Below are 17,055 nucleotides of genomic sequence, written 5' to 3'. Positions count from 1 at the left end.
AAACGGAATACTAAAAAGCACCCTAAGGAAAAACAAAGCTAAAAAGGTGTGTTTTAAGATCACTTAAAAATAAAAAATAAAATTGGACTCAAGTTCTATGGCAGGCTATTCCAGAGGCTGGGGGCATAGTAACTAAAGGCTGCCTCTCCACGCCTCTTGGTCCTAGGCTTTGGGATAGTTAAAAGGCCAGTGCCAGAGGACTTGAGGGACCTACTGGGTACATAACTCAAAAGCATGTCTGATATGTATTGGGGTGCACAATCGTGGATTTATTTAAAAATCAATAGAATAGTACCCATGCTGCAGAATTCTGTATGTTTTTCAGTTGACCAATGGCTTTCTAGGGTAGACCAGACAGGAGAGCATTACAGTAGTCAAGCCTGCTTGTAATAAGAGCATGGATGAGTCACTCTGTATCAGCCTGAGAGAGAAATGGCCACACCTTGGCAATGTTCTTCAGGAGGTTAAAAGCTATTTTGGTCACATTCCTAATGTGTGATTCAAAATTGAGTTCAGAATCTAAAATAACACCTAGGTTTTTTACCTGGTGTTTTATCTTTATTGCCCGTGAATCAAAATGTGCGGCCAGATTCTCTCTCTGTGCTTTGGCTCCAACAATAAGTACCTCGGTCTTGTCTTGATTTAGCTGAAGGAAGTTATGATCCATCCAAGTAATTCAATCACTAATACAGTCTAATAATTTATCCTTGGAGCTAAAATCCTCTGGTGACACAGAAATGTAAAGTTGTGTATCAGCTGCGTAGCAGTGAAAATCAATGCTGTGCTTTCTGATAACGCTGCCAAGGGGTAACATATATAAACTGAACAGTACTGGACCCAAAATCGTGTTGCAACCACATCAGAGAGGGGGTAAAAACTATCCATTCATTGATGTAAATTGCAAAATTGATAAGCTGCATTGACATTCAGATTAAGTAGAATCAAGCCGAGTAGCAATATGCAGATGAGCAAAATGGTCGACTGATCCCTTTATTTGGTCATCTAATGTACTTTAAAAAATATATAAAAAAGAAATTCAATATGTAGATAATTTATCCAAATGTAGCTAGATGTTTCATCAGGCCAGACACCGGCATCAAAAACAGTACTGTGCCAGCATCACTGATGTAACTCGCGTGAGAATTTTCACCGCTTTTTCAACATGACCTTCAAAAGCCCAATGGTGTGTGATGCCCCTGTTTGGGCACGATAATGTTTTAGTATAATTTATTGTCTAAAATAATTAAACTGCAACCTAAACATAAACAACATGTGTTTTGTGAGTTTTTAGTCTGTAATAATTTAATATAATACTTGGATAACATTGTAATTTATTTTTGAAGGAAATAATTTTACTCAGGCAATCTTTCAGTTTCTAAAAATGGGTCCGTTTCTCAATGCATGGAGCAACCCATGTGTCGGTTAATTGCAGAATATCGCAGGTTCAACTGAGTTGTTGAAGAGCAGTCGTGCTGCTACACCGGTTCTGACAGGCTAAATACAGTCCTAGATTTGTCCTGGAAATTACATATCTCTTACGAAATAAGATATCTATATCTGGGTCCTCGCTAAATTCTACAAAAGATCAACAGTTTGGATTTTTATTGCGGCCTCCATTTTAAAGCCAACTAGTTTGCTACCAGAATTGTCAAAATGTTAAGCGTTACAAGAACAGCTTCAAGGTTTCTCCCCTCTCCGAACTGCTCAAGAAGCGTGTCCTCCTTGATAAAGAAGGTAAGTCCAATATTTTAGGTTAAATGTTTCCAAGAGGTGTAACAAGAAATGAATGATGGCAAAGCGTTAGTTGGGTTGCTAGGGAAAAACGTTAACTAAATGTCGCAGCTAGCTAACGTCGTTGGCTACCACACTAGCTAACGTTGTTAGCTAACTAGCGTCTGATGTCTGATAGTGGATAAAACAGCCATCCCGAAACGGAAAAACTAACGTTATTAACTAAAGTTAGGTAGTTAACAATATTCAATTAATGGTAGGTAAGTAACGTTAACTGTTATAGAATAAGCTAACTAGCTAAGCTCCCAGCCTGAGCCTGGTCAAGTAGACGAGCTAGCCAGCTAACGTTAGTTATGACGCAACTAGTGTTAGATAATGTTAGATAACTTTTCTGTTAGCCAGAGTTAGACAGGATGTTTGATTTATCATTAATGTGTTCTTCGTCTGACCTAAACATACCAAGTCATGTTTATTGGCGACCATAGTGGGAACTTGCTAGAAGGGTTAAGTAACTAGTTGGCTAGCTACCCCCGTAAGGTCTTATTGAATTTCAAGACAGCAGCAGAGGCTAGTCCTCTCTGGCAAGCTATTGCCATCTAACTAACGTCAGCTAACATGGATGTTTGTATAACCACCTCGTGTTATTTCAATGTGTTTTAGCGAAATCGTCAACCAGTGAGTCGGTATCAACTAACTTAAGCGGGGTGTCAAGACCTTTTAGGTAGTTATAGACACACGGTTCGTTTTATTGCGCAAGATAATGTTAGCATTAGCAAGCTACTGACGTTTGCCGGTTTTGTTATGAATGGGGGCGACATTCATTTTCTTATGTGGAGAGAACATCTGTGACCTTCAGTGTGGTGTCCCTGAGCACCCACCCCAGTACACCGCAGTTCTATGGTATAATGTTAAAATATCATAAGCGTGTGTAACATGATGTTTGGTTATCTATGTAACAATTACACTCATGGACACCTTCTTGTATTTCTTTATACCAAATGTGGATTGTTGTGCGTCACGTCTATGCCCTCTGTTAATTGAAACTAGACCGTTTGAGTTTCTTCTCATATTGGTTGAAGAAGTGTTATAGACATATTTCACTAATAAGTAGTCATGGTAATAAGTAGTCAATGTTTTTTCGCCAGGCTTGCTGGAATGGATTCCAACAAGATGCTTTCAGAGCGATGTCCAGACGTGACTATGCGTAAGTATTGTTTAAGTTATTTAACGTTACTATACGATATTTAATCCTATAACATCCATGAGCAGCGCTTAGCATTTTTACTTACTGTTTGACTTTGTTTTACAGATCGGAGGCGATCAAAGGATCCGTGATTGGAATTGACCTGGGAACTACAAACTCCTGTGTGGCAGTCATGGAGGGCAAACAAGCAAAGGTCGGTTGAAGGTTTATAAGTAATTTTATGTTTGTATGACCTGTGTAATGTAAAGCCCTAAGATCCCTTTGAAATCCTCTAATTACAGTTCATTTTCTAGACTGTTAATGAATAGTATGTTGTGTGACAGGTACTGGAGAATGCAGAGGGAGCAAGGACAACTCCTTCAGTTGTGGCCTTTACAGCTGATGGGGAGAGACTGGTGGGCATGCCAGCTAAAAGACAGGCAGTCACCAACCCTAACAACACCCTATATGCCACCAAGCGTCTCATCGGTCGCCGTTACGATGATGCAGAGGTTCAGAAGGACCTGTGAGTGTGTTTTCCTAAGTTAGGTCTCAGACCTTACTAGACATTGTAACACATCATTAGTTGGAAAATATTTTGTAGTTGGAGATTAATGTATGACATGGTTGTTGTGGACTCACAGGAAGAACGTGCCCTACAAGATTGTCCGTGCTTCCAATGGTGATGCCTGGGTGGAGGCCCACGGAAAGCTCTACTCCCCCAGCCAGGCCGGTGCCTTCGTGCTGATGAAGATGAAGGAGACAGCAGGTAAACTACCAATCAATCTTTATTGCCCCCAGAGGGAAAACTAGCATGTCAATACTGTTCCCAACTACGCCTGCCTGTGTTCTGAAAAACGTGCTCATTACAAAATTGGCTTGGTTTTAGAGAACTACATGGGTCACAATGTGAAGAATGCTGTTGTCACCGTGCCAGCCTACTTCAATGACTCCCAGAGACAGGTAAGAGCCTTTTCTTTGTCTGCTTAATCATTTATGACTGGAACACACTGGTGGCCAAAAGTCACGTTGTCACTAGCTATGCACTGCTTTGCTTTATCTTGGCCAGGTCGCAGTTGTAAATGAGAACTTGTTCTCAACTGGCTTACCTGGTTAAATAAAGGTGAAATAAAAAAAATGCCTTTGCCATTGACTCACAGAATGGTGATCTAGCAAGCCTTTCAACTGATCAGTGCATGCCATGTGTATTTATGTCTTTGTGTATGTGTGTGTAATGAGTAGGTCATTTTGTTTACAGGCCACAAAGGATGCTGGTCAGATTGCTGGGCTGAACGTGCTGCGAGTCATCAATGAGCCCACTGCTGCTGCTCTGGCCTATGGTCTGGACAAGACTCAGGACAGAATGTAACTATAACAACCCTACAAACTGCTGTAAACTTATGAGACCTTAGCAATGACCCCAACTTTATTTTGATCCATGCTAAAAGGTGTTTTGGCTCATATTTCATACCTGTCCCCGATTTGCAGCATTGCAGTCTATGACCTGGGAGGTGGCACCTTTGACATCTCTGTCCTGGAGATCCAGAAGGGCGTGTTTGAGGTGAAGTCCACCAACGGAGACACCTTTTTGGGTGGAGAGGACTTTGACCAGCACCTACTAACCCACATTGTGAAGGAGTTCAAGCGCGAGGTGAGAAGGGGGAAATATCCTGGATACACAACTTTCTATGACCAAGCACATCTACCATATTCAAGTGAGCCAGCCATTTTGATCAAACCTTTGATTTCTCTTTCCAGTCTGGAGTTGATCTGACCAAAGACAGCATGGCTTTGCAGCGAGTGAGGGAGGCAGCCGAGAAAGCCAAATGTGAACTGTCATCATCCCTGCAGGTGAGTTTCATCATCCCACAGCAGACATTTCTCTCATTACCTAATTGGTAGGCTAATGATTAGACTAAACAAGACCATTGTCAACAGAAGTAACTTGTTTGTATTGTATACAGTCCCTGGACCCTCAGGCTTTGTTTGAAGATCGGTAATCCCACAGCGGTAGTCGGCTGTACTGGCCGGCCCTATGCCTGAGCTAGCTACACTGCTGGGAGAGGAAGGCTCTGTGGCCTAGTCCAGAAGACACTGTTTTAATGGCTGATGCTGAGCTGTAGCAGAGCTGTGACCTTTAGAGAGTGGGCTGTACCCGCTCACTGGGGCAGCCCTAGTCTAAGGGCTAACAAATATGCAATGCAGAGCTCTAGGGCTGGGCGATATTCACATTTATTTTTGCGCGATATTCCAAATGCCTCTATCGCAAGAATGAAGTTCATTTAAGTGTTTATGTTCTCATGTTTTTCGCTCCTTCTGCTGTGACTGTGCACGTTCCCATTTGAAAGGCTCTGCAGTGGCCATACATCATTTACTGTGATGCTGCCTCCACAGAAGTCAGAACATTCATAGTTCTTGCACTTCGGTGAGCTGTCATATGTATCCAATAAAGTGGTCTGCTCCACTCTACTCGTAGTGATTCAGGGCTAATCTCTATAGCCACCCAGCTAATTACAAGCAACTGGCTAAACAAAAAGACAAGACCTAGCCTCTTCTGAGATGTTGGAGTCTGTTTCCCTGTGCTTGACATAGGAGCTCAGCCAAGATGGCATTTTCCCACCTTTAATCTCCATCCCGAATCTCCCCATTGCCCCCCCCAAAAAAATTTTTTTGCCAACATTTAGGCTATTGTTACACAGTTACACCTTGTGCTAGGGACAATAAAAGGCCACTATGTTGAGGTAAAAATCGGAGTATAATGCTTGTATAGATGTCAACCCCAATACATGTTCATGTCAATGTCAATCAACTGCATTAGTTACAAATGACTGACTACCACTACCGATTTCTGTATGCTAGCTATGATACCAGCTTATACGAATGTATCCAAATCGGATTTTAGTAACCACATTGTGGGGCTATTACAATACATCAATCATGACGGTTTTTACAAATATCCACTTTGTTAGATAAGATTTGTTGAATGTCCAATCCAGTGTCCTTTATCCCCCACAGTCTGCATTCCATTGACCTTTACCACATCTATCCCCGTTACCGCCCGATTTCTTCCCATGTGTTCTAACTTATTTTCGTGCCTCTAAAATCCCTACACAAGGTTTCATAAAGATTTTTTATTTTATTTGTGAAATTATTCTGATAGCCTGTCTTCAAAGTTCTCCATGTTTGTGGTCAAGGAAGTGATTTTGTTTATACAGGATGTACCGCCCCCACCTACCATCAACCAATCATGTCAATGCGGAGCTATACGGAGTCCTCCGCATTGTTAAAACATTTGGGAGGCGCACGGCAATGCAGTACGGATCTTGATTTGGCTTCCGGAGGTTACGCAATTGCGTCACATCCTCCGTTCTGAGCCTCCGGATCGCATTGCAGGATCAAGTGTAAATTGGCTTTTACACACACTCAAATTGCGCACAGCAGACACTACTGAAACAGGATTAGTAATTAACATTGATTCTGGAAAATTATGACTCACTTTGTCGCCCATGGCATTACGGTACCGCTAGCAGCATTTTAGCCACAGACTGTTATATTTGTTGTCTAGTCGGTTTTTATAAATGTGCAATAAGCATGAAAAACAATTTTATAAGGAATTGGTAACTCGCTCATTCTGAGAAAGAAGGTATGGCAGATGATTTCAACATCTAACCAAAGTGGACAGGCTGGCATGCTGTTCAAACAGTTTAAGACCGACAGAAGTGTGTTCATAACAATTCAACTTTTCTACCGTGTTCGCTAGCAAATAGATCCAAGTTGGTTCAACTTGAAATATATCAAAAAGAAAAGGAAAGCCGCACACTCTAGGAGCTCAGATGCAATAATTTAATATCTTAATAACCAACGTTTCGACAGACAAGTTGTCTTCATCAGGGTATAATTGTCTGTCGAAACGTTGGTTATTAAGATATTAAATTATTGCATCTGAGCTCCTAGAGTGTGCGGCTTTCCTTTTCTTTTTGAAGTGTTTTACGCCGTCAGCCAGCACCTCGCCTAAATAGGTGTGCGTTTCTTTCGCCTTTATATCTCAACTTGAAATATAACCATTTGTTGGCTACTCACTAGCACCTGGGATTGTGCTTGAGAGATTGTTTATGAGCACTTAGTTAATTTGTATGATGCCTGCTACAAGAAGTTAGTCATTATTAGTGAATGTGCATTATGCATGGTTCTGGTTTAAATTTGTATGAACTATTTTATACCATTTAATTATTAGTGGGTCTTATGGTTGTGGAAGGCTTATATTTAGCCTAGGTATAATTTCACAAGCCCTGAATTCATGAGATTATTGCTGGCTGGTTGAAATGCAGAATATTTGACCTTTTAATTGTACAACAAAGCTTATTTAGAGAATTAAAAATAAAGTATATTGTGCCTCGCCCATACATTTTAAGGGACCAAAAGTATTGGGACAAATTCACTTGTGTATTAGTTGTAAAAAGTAACGTTTTTGGTCCCATATTCATAGCACACAATGACTACATCAAGCTTGTGACTACACCTTTGTTGGATGCATTTGCTTTTTGTTTTGGTCATGTTTCAGATTATTTTGTGCCCAATAGAAATGAATGTTAAATAATGTATTGTCACTTCTTGTAACTAAGAATGTTTCTAAACACCTCTACATTAATGTGGATGCTACCATGATTACGTATAATCCTGAATGAATCGTGAATAATAAGTGAGAAAGTTGTGTGCATAGCTCACTCATTATTCACGCTTCATTCAGGATTCTCTGTAATCATGGTAGCATCCATGTTAATGTACACGGAACAAAACTATATAAACGCAACATGTAAAGTGTTGGTTTCATGAGCTGAAATAAAATATCCCAGAAATGTTCCATCCGCACAAAAAGCTTTTCTCTCGTTTTGTGCACAAATTTGTTTACATCCCTGTTGGTGAACATTATTCCTTTGCCTAGATATGCCACACCTGTCAGGTGAATGGATTATCAAGAAGCTGTTGAAACAGCATGATCATTTCACAGGTGCACCTTGTGCTAGGGACAATAAAAGGCCACTTTAAAATGTGCAGTTTTGTCACACAACACAATGCCACAGATGTCTCAAGTTTTGAAGGAGCGTGCAATTGGCATGCTGACTGCAGGAATGTCTACCAGAGCTGTTGCCAGATAATTAAATGTTAATTTCTCGACCAAAAGCCGCCTCCAACGTCGTTTTAGAGAATTTGGCAGTACGTCCAACCGGCCTCACAACTGCAGACCACATGTAACCACGCCAGCCCATAACCTCCACATCCAGCTTCTTCACCTGTGGGATCATCTGAGACCAACCACCCGGACAGCTGAGGAAACTGTGGGTCTGCACAACCGAAACATTTCTGCTCAAACAGTCTTAGGGAAGCTCATCTGCATGCTCGTCATCCTCACCAGGGTCTCAACTTGACTGCAGTTCGGCGTCGTAACCGACTTCAGTGGGCCAATGCTCACCTTCAATGGCCACTGGCATGCCGTAGAAGTGTGCTTTTCACGGATGAATCTCGGTTTCAACTGTACCGGGCAGATGGCGTCGTGTGGGTGAGCGGTTTCCTGATGTCAATGTTGTGAACAGACTGTCCCATGGTGGGGTTATGGTATGGGCAGGCATAAGCTACGGACAATGAACACAATTGCATTTTCTGGAAGCTGAATGTCCCAGTTCTTCCATGGCCTGCATACCCAGACATGTCACCCATTGAGCATTTTTGAGGTACTCTGGATCGACGTGTACAACAGCATGTTCCAGTTCCCGCCAACATCCAGCAACTTCGCACAGCCGTTGAAGAGGATTAGGGCAACATTCCACAATCAACAGCCTGATCAAGTCTATGTGAAGGAGATGTTGCGCTGCATGAGGCAAATGGTGGTCACACCAGATACTGACTGGTTTTCTGATCCACGCCCCTACTTTTTTGTTGTTGTAGGTATGTGACCAACAGATGCTTATCTGTATTCCCAGTCATGTGAAATCCATAGATTAGGGCCTAATGAATTTATTTCAATTGACTGATTTCCTTATGAACTAACTCAGTCTTTGAAATTTTCATTTTGAATTTATATTGTTCAGTATGGAAGTGTTTAGAAACATTATATTCTTACAATAAGTGACTCAAATGACAATACATTTATCAAATAGTTATTTGGCACAAAATCTGAAATGTAAAAACTGATCAGTTGTGGTAAAAGGACTATCTTGCTGTAACTGTTGGTTTGAGTTGGGGCTATCGTGGTTGTGTACATTTAAAACACAAATGGTGGTTTGCAGTTCAAAGGGCTGTTGCCCAGTTTATTTCAGTTTAAATGTTGAAGATAAGGTTGAGGATGGTTAACAAGGATGCAAAGGAAACAAAAACATGAATCTCAATAACATTAAAATAATATTACAGTGAAGTAACTTAAGTGATATCTTTAAACATGAGTAAAGGAAATGCATAAAGCAACCGACTATATCAAACAAATGTTCTCAATCAAATGATGGTATGAATTAAGAACAATCTTACTTAAACGCATCCAAAAATACACAAAGGAAAGTTACAAGAGAAAAGGTGTCTTGTAACAAAACCCTTGCAAACTGAAACGGTAAGGTCTGCCACACTGATTAGTGACAGGTGTGTGTATTTAAAGGTGATGAAGGAGCTGGCGTCCCGCCTCTGCTGGAGGGGGATTGGACAGAGGATGGTCGTTGGTGAGGGGACTGTCGGTCAGGGTAGAGACAATTCGACCACAGAAACAACCAAAACAAGCTGCAAATGCATCCAACAAATGTGTAGTCACAAGCTTGATGTAGTCATTGCATGCTATGAAGATGGGACCAAATGCTTAACGATTTACTACTTTAATACACAAGTGAATTTGTCCTAATACCTTTGGTCTCCTAAAATGTACAAAAAGTGCGGTATTTCTAAACCGTTCACCCGAAATGGATGAAAATAACCTCAAATTAAAGCTGACAGTCTGCACATTATCCTCAGTCATTGTATCATTTCAAATCCGAGGTTCTGGAGTACAGAGCCAAAACAACATAAAATGTATCACTGCCCCAATACCTTTTGGAGCTCACTGTAGGTTAACCCCTTTTCAGTGTAGATGAAAGAACACTCATAGATCCTTTTTCCTCCCACAGACCGACATCAACCTGCCCTACCTGACCATGGATGCCTCTGGCCCCAAGCACTTGAATATGAAGATGACCCGCTCCCAGTTTGAGGGCATCGTGTCTGACCTGATCCGCAGGACAGTGGCCCCCTGCCAGAAGGCCATGCAGGATGCAGAGATCTCCAAGGGGGACATCGGTGAGGTGCTGCTGGTCGGTGGTATGTCTCGTATGCCCAAGGTGAGCAGATCTCTCCCAGCCTTCCTGGTTCTATCCCACCTCTTCATCATGCTCTGCCCCTGTCTGACCACCCATCCTGTTGTCTTCTCTCCCAGGTCCAGCAGACAGTCCAGGACCTGTTTGGCCGTGCCCCAAGCAAGTCAGTCAACCCAGACGAGGCTGTGGCCATTGGAGCTGCCATCCAGGGAGGCGTGCTGGCTGGAGATGTTACTGATGTGCTCCTTCTGGACGTCACACCCTTGTCTCTCGGTATTGAGACCCTTGGGGGGGTGTTCACCAAACTTATCAACAGGAACACAACCATTCCCACCAAGAAGGGCCAGGTGAGGGACAAACATCAGATTTTTATTCTGTCTGAAGCGGTCTGGTGAAACGTATATTAATTGTATATACTTCATTGTCTTACCTCATCAGTGGTACTGATGCATTCTTCCTTGTGCTTAGGTGTTCTCTACAGCAGCTGATGGCCAGACCCAAGTGGAGATCAAAGTATGCCAGGGAGAAAGAGAGATGGCAGCAGACAACAAGATCCTGGGACAGTTCACTCTGGTAAGTGTCCTAGCTGATTCATACTTACTAAACTTAAAGTTTATCTTTACGTCTCTGAAGGATACTAATGTCTTACTGGTGTTTTTCTCATGCAGGTTGGAATTCCACCTGCCCCACGCGGAGTACCTCAGATTGAGGTCTGCTTCGACATTGACGCCAATGGAATCGTGCACGTGTCTGCCAAAGACAAAGGCACAGGCCGTGAACAGCAGAGTAAGATCATCTAACATCCTGCCCTTGAAATACATGCTAACTTTTAGTAGGTCTTCAATAGTATGAATTTACTTTGTCTAACACAGCCTTTCCCCTCACTTCTCCAGTTGTTATCCAGTCCTCCGGTGGCCTCAGCAAGGATGACATTGAGAACATGGTTAAGAACGCAGAGAAGTATGCTGAGGAGGACCGGAGGCGAAAGGTAGGGTTGACAATTTCTTCTCATCAAGCATCCATTTAACTTTTATCAGTTACATCAACTGCAGGCTACTCCCAGCTGGAGTTGTGATGTGTTTTGATGACCGTGTGCTGTGAATGCTGACAGTTGTCCTTGAATCCCTGTTTGTTTTTGCCCAGGACCGTGTTGAGGCTGTTAACCAGGCAGAGGGCATCGTCCATGACACTGAGTCCAAGATGGAAGAGTTCAAGGATCAGCTCCCTGCTGATGAGGCATGTTGGATATATATATAATTTACATAGGATTTAAAGGGCTTTAAAAAAAAAAAAAAAGACACTGAACAACAAAATTGACAAGAACAGCAATGCCTCTGAAACATCCCAAACAATCCCAAATATCAGGTAATTCCATAGTCCTAGTATTTGACTTTCTTCCCCCATCTTTCAGTGCAACAAACTGAAGGAAGAGATTACCAAAGTGAGAGACTTGCTGTCACGGAAGGACGAAGAGACTGGCGAGAATATCAAACAGGCTGCCACCACCCTCCAGCAAGCATCACTCAAACTCTTTGAAATTGCTTACAAGAAGGTAATTGTCTCAACACCGCAATATTGTCAAATATATTTTCCTTCACTTGCAGTTCTAACGGAGTTTGACCAACCTGGAATAAGCCTGGATTGGTTGCTTAGCTTGTCAATCAAGAGCCCACCATACTTTTTTACAATGGGTCAATTGAAATATTACTGTTATATTTAACTGAATATTTGTCAATTTCTTCCCAGATGGCATCAGAGAGGGAAGGCAGCAGCTCTGGATCATCATCATCATCATCATCTGAAGGTGGAGCTGGAGAGAAAAAAGAAGGCCAGCAGTAAAACCTTTGCGGTTGTCATGGAAACATGGACTGAAGCGCTTGGGAGCGTAGATGTGTTGTCCTGAGCGGCGGCTGTTGCGTTCAAGTCATTCTCACATACTGTGTTTTTTGCAGTAAAGATATATAGAATAATAATGTATGTTCTTCCACCCCTTTGTAATTTAATTGTCAAAAACAATATATCCTGTCCATTTTAAAAACATTTATTTGCATCTGTGAACTGTTTATAGCAATTATGTGTTTGTCCTACCGTGATGCCATTTGGGTTTCATTTGTACATGTAGCTCTGCTGCTCTCCGGTCAACTGACGACTCCAGTGGAAATGCTATAGAAGAAGCTTGGATATTCTCTAGCTTCATCCTGTTTCTGTTTATCAAGTCTATCTGCTCTATGAAAACAGTTGGCATATAAATATATATATACAGTGATATGAGTAAAGCCACGTAGGTGTGGTTAAAGATGTATCGTATGACAATACAACTACTGGGTTTTATTTCTGTTCGACATTTGAATCCTTAAACGCTGGTATTCCTTTCGGTACAGAGGAGTCCCGAGTTAGCTCATTCTTCTTGACATTGTCATGGGTCTGAACTGGGAGAGAATACCATGCATACAATATACAAATAGAAACATATCTACATATGATACATTTGTTTTTACATGGGTAATGTGGAATATACCAATGAGTGTAATTGGATGAGGATGCACATTAGTAACATCTCACTTTGTTAAGTATGTTAGTCATTCCCCCAGAGAGTTTGTTTTGCCATAACTGTTCTGTGTGAAACGCTGCGGATCAGACAGAAAGTTGACTGCAGTGGAAGAGGAAAAAAATAAGTCTGGTATGTGGTGGGTTTATTGTGAAACTGGAGGTTGTTTGGGGAATATGATATTTGAGTGAAAATGTGGGGTCTCATTTACCATTCCTAATTTTTCTAATAAAATTCTAAATTTCAACAGTGGTTTTGTGTTGATGTCCTGGAAATTAGGAATTTTTGCTTTGGCAATCGTGGTGATGAGTCTGTGTCCGGAAGTGACTTCACCATTCCTTTACTGTATTCAGGTTCACTCAAACATCATTTTAAGCTTTGTTGTACTACTGACAATTACAGCTGATTTCAGGATTGTATTTGGATTCGCTCTCCTTAAATATTTGTCATCTGATGTATCCACTTCAGGGCATATAAACCACAAGTATAATAAGAACGGGAGACTACGTCCAAGATGTCCAACCGTTGTTTTCAAGGGGCCAGGGTTCAACTGCTCCTACAATTTTGCTTCAGTACTGCAGTTTAACTGACGCCCAGCCTAGGAAGACCATTTCCATACATGGCCAGATTAGAAAATTCATACTGTAATAAGACACTTTAGTCATCACCTTTTGTGCACAAAATATCCATTGAATTATTCAAATAATTGTCTTTCTGGGCCGGGCGTCAGTTGAACTGCAGTACCGAACCAAAACTGTAGGAGCAGTCGAAACCGTGCTTCGAGACAAGAACCCTGGCCCCTTGGTGATAACCTGGGAAACAACGGTTGGACATCTTGGACGCAGTCTTCCGTTCTTATTATATGAGCTTTTTACCCGGTTTTCCCTGGATAAACTAGCAGGCTAGCTGAACTATGATTGTTTTCGTCCTCATTGCTCAACTTCAAAACTCCGTTGCTAGTTAAACAATCATGTAACTAAGAAATTTGCTGGAAAGAAACTTCAAAATTATGTAATGTTGAATAGTTATGACTGGTTCGAGCTATCTGTCATGTTGTAAGACAACGCCGGTGGCGAAGGATATCATTGCTACTTAACGCAGACCCAAGTAAAGTTTTGAGATCCACGGACGGTGATGCGGACAGCCCAGTACATCACTGGGGACGAGCTCCCTGCCGTCCAGGACCTCTATCCAGGGGGTGTCAGAGGAAGGCCCGAAAAACTGCCAAAGACTCCAGTCACCCAAGCCATAGACTGTTCACTCAGCTACCGTCCGGCAAATGGTACCGGAGCATCGGCTCTCGGACCAACTGTCTCCGAGACAGCTTCTACCCCCAAGCCATAAGATTGCTAAATAGTCAATTAATGGTACCCGAACTATCTGCACGGACTCTATCTTGCACTTACCCTACGCACACTCACTATATATATATATATATACACACACACACACTACATTGACACTCCCACACACATTCACACTCATAATTTGCTGCTGCTACTCTGTTCTTAATTTGACTAATTATTATCTATCCTGATGCCTAGTCACGTTACCCTGCCTTCATGTACATACACACTATATACAAAAGTATGTGGACACCCCTTCAAGTTAGTGTATTCGCCTATTTCAACCACACCCGTTGCTGACAGGTGTATAAAATCGAGCACACCACCATGCAATCTCCATAGACAAACATTGGCAGTAGGATGGCTTTACTGAAGAGCTCAGTGACTTTCAACGTGGTACCGTCATAGGATGCCACCTGGTACTCCCTGTATAGAGCTCCATTCTTGTGTATTTTATTTTATTCCTCCTGTTACTATTTTATTTGTATTATTATTTTTAAACTCTGCATCGTTGGGAAGGGCTCGTAAGCAAGCATTTCACAGTAAAGTCTACACCAGTTGTATTCAAATAAAATAATACCCATAAAACCTAGCGGTCAAACACAAAAATGGTTCCAATCGTTTTTTTAACATTAATTTAACACTGCATTCAGTCTGAACCCCAGAATAAGCAGGAGGCCAGCATTACACCGGTTTAAAAAAAGGTCGCAAAAACAGTACACCACAACACTTAAAATGTGTTACTGAGTCTAGATGTTTTCCAATCAGGAGAAGAACAAGTGAAGGAAACAGCATAGGGAAGATGGGTGAAGGTAGGGTGGGTTTATAGAGATAAGATGGAGAGGTCCAAAGTGTCCGAAGTTGAGGGAACATGGAGCATAAAAGGCATCGTGTGGAATAAGGGGTAGCTAGAGGGATGGATGGCCATGGAATAAACATCAAATTGGATGCTGCTGTGCTTCACCCCTTTTAGGTCGTTGTCACAAATATCCGGCCCATGTCCAGTCATACTCGGAGTCTCAACGTCATTCAGTCTCAGTTGCAGCGTTCAGATCGTGCTCATCGTGTGTCTGTGAATCACAACATTAAAGACGATGAGTGATCACAGCATTTTCACAAATTGAGCCTTACACAATACAAATGAAGAATTGAGGTCAGCATTTTGTTGACGACATGGTGGTTTACACTACTGTATGTCTACTGTGTGTGAATGATGGAAGAATCTTACCCCAGCTGTAGGTCCATTTGAGTGTGTGTGGTCACTTAGGCCTGCACATTAACCAGTACTGGGACCATTAGAGACTTGGGATGCTTGCAGCTTGAATGTCTTCGGGTCTGTGTCTATAAAGATCAAGTACAAAATGGAGGAAGTTAGTCTGTGGCTTAGATTGAGTTCAAAGTTGACACAAATGGAAAACTAAGAAATACGATGCAAGAGACTACTACACATACAGTTGAAGTCGGAAGTTTACATACACTTAGGTTGGAGTCAGGAAGGAAAATGATGTGGATATATTGAAGCAACATCTCAAGACATCAGTCAGGAAGTTAAAACTTGGTCGCAAATGGGTCTTCCAAATGGACAATGACCTCAAGCACACTTCCAAAGTTGTGGCAAAATGGCTTAAGGACAACAAAGTCAAGGTATTGGAGTGGCCATCACAAAGCCCTGACCTCAATCCTATAGAAAATGTGTGGGCAGAACTGAAAAAGCGTGTGCGAGCAAGGATGCCTATATACCTGACTCAGTTACACCAGCTCTGTCAAGAGGAATGGGCCAAAATTCACCCAACTTATTGTGGGAAGCTTGTGGGAAGCTACCCGAAACGTTTGACCCAAGTTAAACAATTTAAAGGCAATGCTACCAAATACTAATTTAGTGTATGTAAACTTCTGATCCACTGGGAATGTGATGAAAGAAATTACTTCTGAAATAAATAATTCTCTACTATTATTCTGACATTTCACATTCTTAAAATAAAGTGGTGATCCTAACTGACCTAAGACAGGGAATTATTGCTAGGATTAAATGTAAGGAATTGTGAAAAACTGAGTTTAAATGTGTTTGGCTAAGGTGTATGTAAAACTTCCGACTTCAACTGTATAAAGACTGCACCACACGGGTCAGTACAATAGCCTACACATGGAGAGGATCTGAATGGTAGGAGTGTGTATAAGCTTTTGTTCCAGCCCATCTCATACATGATTACAAATCATAGCCTATTGCCGTGATTAATTATGTTGATTATTTAAGGTCAGGTGTTAGAGATGGGCTGGGACAAAACCCTTCATACACTCCTGCTCTTCAGGAATTCCTGCAATGACTGAAACAGACCAAATCAGGAGAATAGTGTTCCAGGTTGAAACAGCCTACCTAGTTATGAGGTGATAAGACAGGCACACCCATTGGTTCTGGAATAGAGAAGGTGCAAATAAGGTTTGCAATTTGGCATCAATAACGTGACCGTAATTGTACCTAAAAAACAAACGTGAATACCAATTAATTTAAAACCCACCATAGGAGTTAGGACTAAATAAGGTTACATAACCTTGCCTACTAGCTATACTAATTATCTGCTGTCCAGAGGGTAACAGCAAACAGATCAATGTCTTCCCGAAGTAAAGTAAGCAAACTCTTGACTCAAGAGAGGATGCTAATCAGTTGATCTCTGAAACCTCTCAAAAAACTAGCTAAGGTAGCTACAAGTCACGTAGTACTTGAAGTAGGCTACCTACCCCTCACCCACAGACAAACATAAGAATGCCTAGCTTCACCATCTAAGTTAGCTAGCAAGCTAGACTGTTGGTTTATAAAAGCCAAAGAAAGCTAAACTACACTGAACAAAAATATAAACTCAACAATTTCAAAGATTTGATATTTCATATTTTGTGTAGGCTTACCCTGGTATGCCGTTTTGA

The 17,055-nt window shown here is 41.6% G+C and overlaps 1 protein-coding gene, 1 long non-coding RNA gene and 1 other non-coding gene across 3 annotated transcripts; 2 read left to right on the top strand and 1 right to left on the bottom strand.

The window, feature by feature from the left end:
• Positions 1 to 1,419: 1,419 nt before the first annotated feature.
• On the top strand, positions 1,420 to 13,037 carry LOC121544868 (stress-70 protein, mitochondrial). The gene is made up of 17 exons (XM_041855086.2): positions 1,420 to 1,734; positions 2,877 to 2,935; positions 3,041 to 3,128; positions 3,259 to 3,440; positions 3,559 to 3,683; positions 3,804 to 3,877; positions 4,173 to 4,279; positions 4,403 to 4,565; positions 4,673 to 4,765; positions 10,057 to 10,266; positions 10,362 to 10,589; positions 10,711 to 10,815; positions 10,911 to 11,028; positions 11,136 to 11,230; positions 11,386 to 11,478; positions 11,654 to 11,794; positions 11,989 to 13,037. Exons 1-17 carry the CDS (start codon positions 1,654 to 1,656, stop codon positions 12,079 to 12,081), a joined length of 2,055 nt encoding a protein of 684 aa, XP_041711020.2. The 5' UTR covers positions 1,420 to 1,653; the 3' UTR covers positions 12,082 to 13,037.
• On the top strand, positions 4,918 to 5,107 carry LOC121547262. Its single transcript, XR_005996510.1, has one exon. It is a non-coding gene; the product is annotated as a small nucleolar RNA SNORA74 (small nucleolar RNA).
• A 1,717-nt stretch (positions 13,038 to 14,754) lies between the features above and the next one.
• Positions 14,755 to 16,596, bottom strand: LOC121546982. Its single transcript, XR_005996471.1, has 3 exons — positions 16,511 to 16,596; positions 15,365 to 15,477; positions 14,755 to 15,206 (listed from the first exon to the last, which is right to left on the bottom strand). It is a non-coding gene; the product is annotated as an uncharacterized LOC121546982 (long non-coding RNA).
• Between the last annotated feature and the right edge of the window lie 459 nt (positions 16,597 to 17,055).

Source organism: Coregonus clupeaformis, chromosome 3 (genome assembly GCF_020615455.1).
Source record: "Coregonus clupeaformis isolate EN_2021a chromosome 3, ASM2061545v1, whole genome shotgun sequence".
Classification (NCBI taxonomy): domain Eukaryota; kingdom Metazoa; phylum Chordata; class Actinopteri; order Salmoniformes; family Salmonidae; genus Coregonus; species Coregonus clupeaformis.
The sequence above is the reverse complement of the archived record's forward strand: the minus strand, read 5'-3'. Positions and strand labels throughout refer to the sequence as shown.